The following is a 10,394-nucleotide window of genomic DNA, read 5'->3' on the forward strand; positions in this document are numbered from 1 at the left end:
CTAAGGCGATTTGAGATCATCGCTAGTCGCAACATCGGCGAGAGAAGAGGAACAAATGTAAAGGGAGAAGAAGAGAGAGAAGTGGGGCTAGACATTTCTAAAAGAGTGCATCCAGATTTAGAGTTGGGAGCACCACGCCATTAGGGACTTCGTCAGATAGTAAGAGAGAACTTTTCGAATGATGAAAGAAAATTGTAGAAAAAGAGATTCTGAAAAAGAATATTGAAAGAGAGTTGCTGTGCAATGTAAATGTGAATAATTACAGGGTGACAAAATTAATAAATCCGTCAACGTGGAGTAGAATAATATTAATAAATAAAAAAGGGGAAAGGATGAAAAATAGTTTACTGCCAAGTGTAAATACGATATAATTATTAGTCAGTGAAATACGTATATATGCTGTTGATTAAATTCAGTCTTAGAAAAATGGACGATTTTAAAAGGGAAGTCGATTTTGCTATAATCAAAGCTGTAGGCAACGCCGAGAGATAAGCGCGAAGGTAGTTGAGCTCACGAACGCGAAGGATCGTAGCAGGACAGAAAGAACGTACGAAGAATGGGGGGAAGGGGGAAGCCGGGGAGACATCTCTCCCAGGAAGAATTCCCTCGGAATCCGTGCTGAGAGAAGAAACCGAGAGAAGAAACGGGCCGTATAATACGCGAAATGCACCGCTCGTCGCATTCGGAATCGGTCGTTTAAGAGAGGCTATGTAACGTAAAAAAAAAAAAACCTGAATTGCGAAGTACTGAAGAAAGTAAGCAAGAAAAAAAGAAAGTCAGTTCTCAATTCCGCGACTGTCAAACGCAATAGAAGCTTGACAAGTACGAGAGACGCACGAACGCGATAATTTGTAACTAAATAAGCTAAGAAATTTAATGTTTTATTTTCACGCGTAAAGAAAAGAAGTCGGAGTCGTGAGAAAAGCGTTTCTCACGGTGCCAAACTGATTTATTCGTCGAATTATTTTACTCGTCTTGCGTCGAATCAACCCGAATTGGTAACAGTCAATTTGTAACAGTCTGGATTTATAATTATATAAGAGTCATATTATTGAAAAATATATCGTGTACGAAAATACTACGGTATATATACATTACGTGTATTATAAATTTTTCCTATATACTGAGAAAAAGATTTTAATTGGACCAACGAAAGAACCTAACAAGAATGGCATTTTTGTGAAATCAAACAGAATTTCTGATTATGATTTCTTATTGAACATTTTTTCTTTTCAGTGTCGTATTTCGTATGCGATTTTTTTTCAAGAATAAAGCTCCAGAAAGGAAGTCGTCATTCACCGTTCGTCGAATAGAATTGGCGGATTAAAGTTAAATATTATAGAATATAAATTTGAAATGAAAGATCACAAAATCTTTCTTCGTATCTTTTTTAATACTAGATGCGGGATTACGTAGAGTTTCATCGGGTAATTTTAATCGCGTTGCGTCGCCTAGAATCACAATTACGCAAGTACGCGATCTGAGCCTCGAACGTATTATGGATCGTTATGAAAGGCGAGCCGATTACATCGAGTCTATTCCAATCTTTCGCATCTTGCGATACCTTCCCTTTTCCCGCGTATATTAATAACAATGTCAATCTCTCTCTCTCTCTCTCTCCCTCTCTCTCTCTCTCACACACACACACACACACACACACACACACACACACACACACACACACACACACTCACACTCTATACGAGCTAAAATGTAGCGAATAATACGTATACCTGCATACAAGACGCTTAGTTCGGATGCCGAATATCGCCGAACCGAACTCATTCATCGAATCACGATGGCCCAAGGTCGGTAATTCGACACACAAGTTGAAAAACTCCTCTCTGATATTTAGTAATTACAACAACACGTGACGACGTATTACGACTATTTTTGGAGTTTAATACATTCGTCATAAACTAACCGTCGATCCAGCCTTCTTTCCGTTAAATGATGAAAAATTACATATATTGTTTTTAATATAATATACTATTGTTTTCGCGAATTGAATAACACTTAAACCGGATAATCCCTTCATTTGTGTACAACGATGTAATTTCGAGGAACGCACGTATTCCTGTCATTTCTAAGAATCAGATGTTGACTGTAGTATGTGTGTGCGTGCGTGTGTGTGTGTGTGTACATCTCTCTCGTGTTTTACGGCAACCTTGGCACCCGGCGATAGTGGTAACGTTAATGTCCGTCAGATATATGGTTTCTCATTAGCGCTACTAGATTCGGGTTTCCTTCGAATCTTACGGTGACAAAAACGGAGAATCGCGAACTAAAGAAGCTCTGTTTTCTGTCACCGAACCGAAGTGTACACTTTCGAAAAGTGACACAGGTATACGTTCGTGGATATATTTGGCAAGAGCGTGAGAGTTCTAGCGCAAGTTTAACGCAAGACTGATTGTAAGATCCATTCTTTTTAGCTGAACTTGTTGCACAGTTTCAATTCTTTTTCTCTCCAAGATGGAAAAAAAAAATAGAGAGAAAAGAGGAATAACGAAGAACGGACCTCTTAGCGAAGTGGTTAAACATTGGCGAGGTTTTTTCTTTTTTTTTTTTTTTTTTAAACGCTTGCCAACGGCGAGGTCGAGAGGGAAGGAAGAGGTGTATATAATCGTAGGACTCGTAATATACCGGGACTTACCGCTCGAGGCGTCGGCAGGAGAACGACGGCGGCCGTCCACACGAGCATCGTGGTCCACATGTTGACGCGTCGCGTATCCCTCGGTGTTTACACGCCGCCGGCGCTTCCCGGGTGACGGCGGAAGCGCGGATGTGAGAGCGGCAATCCACGCGCGCTCCGCTCGGTGTCGTCGCGTCTTCCCGTCGGCGTTACCTGCGTCTCGTCGCGATACCGCGGGGCTGCTGCATAGCCACTAACCGCGCGTACCGGGATGCGCTCTCGATGAATGCGAGCGAACGTTCGCTGGGCGAACGAGCGAACGGAACGACGTGAAGGCGCGCGCGAACGCGAACCGAGAGTGGTACTCGCGCCGTGCGAAACCGCGCGGCTAAATTCAACTCGTTTACCACTGTGCACTCCGTTACGCGGACGAATTATACCGATTTCTTTCGACCGGTATTTATTTACGTACGAACGAGATTTTAATATCGCACGCGGAGGTTTACACTTCTTTTTTTTACACACTTGCCGTTTTGGCACACTTTATTCCAGTATATCCGTGGGACGACAGACGCTGAGAGAGGCTGAGAGGCTCGCCGGGTGGGAAACGACGACGACGACGACGACGATCTTCGCGTCCGCGTATATCTAGGTGGTGTTAACGAAGCTAAGGATAATCTTTCTTTCTCTTTCTCACCGATATGATCGTCGTGGTTCTCTTCTCGCTTCTTTCTTTTTCGATATATATACGAGTCACAATCAACCCGTCGCGATCATACTTCCCAAAGCAAACTTTGGGGAGCACTGACGGAACGACGACAAACTACGCTCTCGTCCTCACCAATCGTCGCAACAACGACGAGTCACGCACTGATCGGCCGTAGTCGCGCCGCGAGGAATACTCCCTCCGGTAACGGAGAAGGGCGCCGAAGTAGGGCCGACAGGGGAGAAATGGAGAGGGGAGACAAGAGGGTCCGATGGTGGGGGGGCAGTCGCCGTCGTGGTCGTGGTCGTGATAGAGGTTGGTAGAGATGGACTGGTGGAGCCAAGGATACCCGCACGGCTCGTTGCGTGTATATTATGTATACATATATATACGTGTGTGTGTACGAGACGAGTCGAAGATGAACGAGAAAGTCAATGTGCCCGTCGCACGGCGGAAGGGGCCCTCCTTCTCCTCCGTACCACCCGGATAGGGATTAGGGAAGGGGGAGAAAAGGGCCGGACGGACGGGGTGGAATGAGGAGCCTGGAGCGGAGACTTCGCCGACGACGACGACGACGACGACGAGAAAGCTCGCTTCGGGATCGAACTTGGTAGCGCGATTATCGCGGCCGGCGAGATGCTTATTGCGAAAAGTAACAAAGTTCAGGAGGGATGCATTTTCATGCAGACGCAAAGTCACTTCGCTGATCACCACACAGTGAATCGTCTCTCCACTCCCTGAACGTTTCCACTCTCCTGTCTCTCTTCTATCCCTCTCTCCTGCTCACCAAAGATGTACGTTCACCTCCTTTTTTCTTTCTTTTTTTTCCTTCACCGTATATACGCGCCACTGACCGGCTGCACTAACGCCACACCGCGGCACTCTCGACAACCACCGATAACCGCAGAGGCAACTGTATCGGCGCGGACTCAACGACAGATGGCGATCTCTCGCCGCTTCCCTCTCCGCGAGAGAAAGAGAGATTTGTACATCCGTCCTCCTCTCAGCAGCGGGAACTACTACCGTCTACTCCCACGCGATATGTATATATATATATATGCGTTTTCTCTCACATACGTGTGTGTATATATGTGTGTATACGGGGTGCCAGGGTGAGCGACGAGTGGTCGCGCGCGCGCGCGTGCATGCTCGTCACAAAGTACAGCCCTCGACTGGAGGTAGCAAGGCCGGGTGCACCCCTACTTATAATTGTGGTCCTGCCGGTTCCCCCCCCGGCCCAGCAAGCGGGAGGGGTTGTGCCCGCGACCGACCGAATCAGAGGGGTAATGGGTAGCGGCTGCGCCGGTGGCGCGATTCGGCGGGCTAGAGGGGGGCGCGGAGGGGAGCCGGGAGCCGTATATCCGTATATACGTACGGGAGGGAGCGCGCGTCGGCAGCGGGCCGTCGCGTCAGGGGGGAAAAGGGGAGGAGGGGACGACGCGAGAAGGCAGCTGCAGGCCGGCTGCACGCGCCCACCCCCACCACCGCGCAACGTAACGTAGCCGTAGCCCCTGTGCACGACACCCTAACCACTCGTGAGTCGTGCGGACTTCTTGCCTGCTCGCCTTGTCTGCTCGCTCCCTCGTTTAGCCGCTCTGCTAGCGGACACCTCGGGGCGCCTGCCCCCCTGCCTGCACCCCCTCCCCCCTCCCAGCTTTCCCGCGCCCCACGTCCACTGTGTTGGTACAGCCCGCGATCGTTTCCCTCCCTGAACCCCTCCACCTTGAACGCCACGATAATTCGTACCCCATCTACGAAACTGGCGGCACGCGCCGGGTGCCACCACCTCGCGCGTGACGTCATACCCTTCTTTTTAAGAGTGTTACGTTTCTTACGCACACGCGAGCGAGCCGGCGTGCGTGCGGGAAGACGGGGACGCGCGTAGCGCGCGTCTGGCTGGCGTTTCGCACGTCGTCGAGCTGCGGATTATTCGCGAATGATGCGACGGACGCCGAGGGCTGAGGGGTGAGCGCGAAAGATCACTTCGCGCTTAATGGATGAGCCAAGTAACGCGTCGTAATGGATGATTGCGATGAATGAATGTTGGGGATGGCGGAAAATTGCCACGCGTTTCTCTCGGATTAATCGCAGCATTGTTGCAGCGGAATGGTGAACCGATTTACGTACCGATTTACTTTCTTATTCGTGTAGATTTGTAGATATGTGCAAATTATATGCAATGAACCTAATAAATAAGGAGTAAATAATTGAATGAAATATATGCATTATTTGTTATAGCGAGACAAGTGTGTAATGAAAGAATTGAGAACTCGAGTAGAACTGAACTGCAACGTATCCAAATTACCGGTATAATTATGTCGCGCGCGAGACTGAGTGCACCTGCAACTTGTCGAAACGCATAATGTCTTGCAAAAATATTTAAACCTAATTTGCCAGCCTGATATCTCGCGCATATGACCGGGAGGCATTTTACCAACCTTCGCAGCACGATACGTCAAAATAAATTTGATAAATTAGCTAATGGAATTCCGCAAGAAGTTACATGAAGGATTTTTTAATCAAGCGCTTATTATGTACTTCATTATTCGGATGGATTCCGATTAGAATTATTCCTTAGATTTCTATTATGTTCTCCTCTAGAGAAAACAAAATAATTTCAATTCAATTAATCCATTCCAAATAATTCCATAACACGTACCATGAATATATAATATATTAATTTTGTTTGCGGTCTTGATTATCAATTGATTTTCTCGATAAAAAATATCTACGTGAATGATAAATGCTAATTGAATTGCTCTAATATTAAAGTAAACCAAGTGAATTATAATTCTGGAATTGATCGCATGATCGCTATTGGAAATTAAATGTAGAAGTTGTATTTTTTGTGAATAAATTCAAACTCCGTAGCACGAACTGCATGAAATAACGACTTTCAACAAAATTCGCGTGGTGGCCCCCTAATCTGGATATTTGCCAACTGCCCTAATTCAAGGGTTCACCTTCCTAATGCCATATAACGTTCGGCACACATCGAGGCAGCGATTGAGCGTCATCTGCGCTTCCTCCTTTTCATTTTTCGACTTCACCGTATCAACGAACGTCCCGATTCGTGAATGTCGAGTTAAAAAAAAATTTAAATTAATTTCACTGTTTCTATTCATTTTGCTATACTACGACACCAAGTCAAGACTAAAATTTAATATAATTAAAAGGTTAATAACAATATTTTTGTTTTGATACAAATTAGATTAAATAAAGAAACAGAGAAAGAGAAAAAGAGAAAGTAAGTTCTTGTTATTCAGCAGTTTCTCTTAATACATACAATTGGGTCGTTTGTGTTCTATATATTTATATTCTTTGAAATACTATAAGGCTACAATAATTTGGCTAAATAATAACAATCTCTACTTCTATTTTCTTCAAAAATAAATAAGAGTTAGATAAGGCTAATGACAGTCACATGCTGATGTAAGATCGGAGAGAGATAGGAGAAATAGATAATCCTGGTTATCTTCAATTTATTTCGTGTTTTTTTACTGATTATTTTCAATTTATTTCGAACGTTTCGGCTCTTTTTGGAGTCATTCTCAGCGAATACCAAATCAAAAATCTTCCATTGATAGCAAGTCACTTGCAGATTTGCCAGAAATGCAGCATACATTCCATTAAATCAAATTATTATTCTAAAGTAATGGAAACTACCAAAAATATGAAATCAAATGATTCACCTCAATGGGAAACGATAAGAAACGAAATGTTTCAGAAGAGACATTTCGGAATTTAAACGTTTATGCAGAAATCTTTTATCAAGAATCTGGACATTCTTCCAATCGAAATCATGGTTACAACAAAGTCGATGTTCTGTGATCACTGATTGATTTCTGTTACTACTTTTTTCGGTGCTCAGATATTCAAGTGCCTAATTTACGACCCGTTTGCTTAATATACGAAGCATCACAGTCTTTGCACAGAATCTTGTAAACCATATTTTTATAGGAGAGTTTTGTGTGAGAGAACATCCTTTTATCCTTTAATGAACCTATTGAGTTCATTTAAACTGAAAAACGACAGCTTAACATTAATATTCTTTTGACGATGGAAAAGAATTTCTCAGAAACCGTTGAAACATAAGGTAGAATGAACCGTGATGAACATTCGTTAATGGACGTAGCAGTAGTGTGATTGTTCCGCTTCAGCATTAATTTATGGAACAAAAGTTTTAATCGAGAATCGATAGAAAAATAAAGTCAATCGGATAGTCATTAATTAATAAAGTATTGACTATAAACTTAATATTCTTAGCGGAATTTCGGACTCGAAAATAAAACAGTTCTGTAAATCATTCCCGTTATAACACCTTTTTTTGTGAAATCGGGATATGATAGGTAATTCAAATAACGGTTTATCTTATGGAATCAATCAAATTCTAATTTTTTATCTTTGTTGATGGCTATTTCCCTTGTAAACTGCAGCCTCGAGTGTAAGGATCTTGTGAATACTTTGTCAATTTCATTGGATGATACAGCCATCACAATGTCATCACAATATACATGAAAAAAGTAGTCATATAAAATAAAATAGAATGGAAATTTCTGTCGAAATAAATTGAAGATAACCAGCAGCACTTGAGGATTATTTGCTTTTATTTCTCCGCTCTTACATCAGCGTATGACTCTCATTAATCTTATCTAACTCTTATTTATTTTTTATCCTTTAGGATTGAGCGTCCTTATTTATAATATGTATTTATAGTATACATTTTATATTTATATATATTTATTTCAATTGTTTTGTTTTTCTATTTTTTTCCTTTTTTTCAATACACAATTTTATAAATACTTTCTAAAGATATAAAGTAAAGATATATGTAAAGGAGGGTAGGGCAGGTAATGATTTGGGAAATTTGTTGCTACAACCTATTTTTATAAGTTAATAATTAAGTATTTTGATTAATTCATTTTCGTTTGACCTTTATAAACACAATCTGCCTCTTTGTATTAATATGAGAGCCGTATGTAGAAAAAATATACCGTCGAAAAGACCTCTACATTTGTCACTACGTGCCCCAGAAGCACAGTGACAACTTACGGGGTAGATAGTGACAACTTTATTATTGTTGCAATGAGAGGCTACAAAACATTACTAAACGTTTTTTAATGCTATATGTATTAAATTAACGTATGCGTGATTTTGGAAAAAGTAAACAAAAATTAAAAATTTGTCAATGCATTGTTTATTAAAATAAAGAAACATGCCTTTTCCCTGAAATAAATAAGTTTTAAATTAGATTTAAAGTCAATGTGAAAGAGACAAGAAACACACATAAAATGTGGAAGAGTTTATTATTTATTTAATATTAACGTTTAATAAAACTAAACAAAAAATATAACGTTTAATAAAATTAAACAAAAAATAAATATGTCTGCCTATCACAATCAGGTCTCAAATATACATATTTTAGGTAATATATACATTGTATAATAATAAAACTTTCGCAATCACAATAAAATATATCATTCTTTATGGCGCTTATCTCAATCTTATCAGAGAAAAATTGAAATTAAAAACAACTTTGGACTGCAATATCGCTTAGACAAACTTATAGGATAACTGGACTTTGGTAAAATTGATTTTATTTTATTTGTACCACAAATATTAGGGGAAAAATGAAAAAGGCTTATCGTCACTGTTTTTCTTAAATAAGATATCTTCAGACTGTCACTATCTGCAATCTCACGAGTGTCGATAAATACCACAAGGACTACAGAAATTTATTCCAGAACTCCAAAAATTTTGTTACGCATATCAGAAGCACGAAAAAGAAGTAAACATATTACCATAAACAATAATTTACTGTACGGTTTTTTATTAATATTGAAATTATTGCGTCCAACTGTTACATAATAAAATTCAATTTTACCTGATTTTAGTGAACTCAAAACTTTAGAGAATAAAAATAACATGACATATTTTCCATTATCGCGCTATCGTCTTATCAAAAAATTATTTTGTAAGTTGAAATTTTTTTCTTTCGTATGTGATTGGTAACGGGGCCGAATAAATAACAGTAGGCAATGTTTTGTCACTACGTGCCCCTGTCACTTAACGCTTCCCTTACGAATCATTAATGATTTTTGTATACTTGTAAAAGTGATGAAAATTAACTTCTTTTATTATAACAATTGATTCATCGTGTGTAGTAAAGGACCGGAAAAATCATCGTATTATAACAAATAAAAAAACTAATTCTCCAAAGCACCATTACTATAAATAAAAAACTATTTTCAACATCTTTGTAGACATACGGAAGCTTATCAATGATATGCTCTTTTTCGCATCTGACAGAAGAGTAATCCAAATATTTTTCATTCTATGTTTCTCTCTCTCTCTCTCTCCCTCCCTTTTGACATGTTTGTGTTTTAGGACAAGACTGCGCATATATAATACGTAAAATACGTATGTACACTTGCTTTGCTATTTTTCTGACACTCTTCCCTAGCGAGGAAGAGTGTTTTATGCTACGCGAAAGTGACGTCACTCGTTGCAGAACCGACGGATGGGGTGCGGCGAATCTCCATTTCTCTCCCTTTCTCTCTCTCTCTCTCTCTCTCTCTCTCTCTCTCTCTCTCTCTCTCTCTCTCTCTCTTGGCCGAAGGGCTCGTATTATGCGGCATACGCATCGGTGCTATATGGGGTGACAGATTATTATAGCGCACATACTGCTCCCCGGCTGCAGGCATTGTGTCGGGGATACAATGCCTGGACCTGTCTCGGCCACGCATCCGTTCCTTATTGTTAATACAGAATCCCTCCAGCTCACCCCTATCTCACCTCCATCCAAATTTCGCAGGCCTGCGTGCTCTGCCAAGTGTTGCGCAGCCGTCGCAGCTAATAAATCCGCATCGCTATTAAGAATACTACCTTGGCTGTTTACTGCCCTTTCAAAGAGATTTGTATTCTTATTAAGATTGATTAACCAGGGATCAAAGATCTCTTTTGATTTTTTACTGAATAAAGTGATAGTTATTCAAATTTAACTAAAAATCGCAACAAATACAAGTATAGAATAAAATTAATTACATCGTGTGTGTT

At 41.0% G+C, this 10,394-nt stretch overlaps 1 protein-coding gene across 1 annotated transcript in view; it reads right to left on the minus strand.

Moving 5' to 3' along the window:
• LOC108756486 (neurogenic locus protein delta-like) overlaps window positions 1–3,523 on the minus strand; it is a 43,633-nt gene extending 40,110 nt beyond the window's left edge. Inside the window, exon 1 of the mRNA XM_018500345.1 lies at window positions 2,654–3,523. Coding sequence (XP_018355847.1) covers window positions 2,654–2,713 — 60 coding nt within the window. The 5' untranslated portion in view covers window positions 2,714–3,523. The remainder of the gene's footprint in view (window positions 1–2,653) is intronic.
• Between the last annotated feature and the right edge of the window lie 6,871 nt (window positions 3,524–10,394).

This window comes from Trachymyrmex septentrionalis, unplaced genomic scaffold, assembly GCF_001594115.1.
Source record: "Trachymyrmex septentrionalis isolate Tsep2-gDNA-1 unplaced genomic scaffold, Tsep1.0 scaffold127, whole genome shotgun sequence".
Lineage (NCBI taxonomy): Eukaryota > Metazoa > Arthropoda > Insecta > Hymenoptera > Formicidae > Trachymyrmex > Trachymyrmex septentrionalis.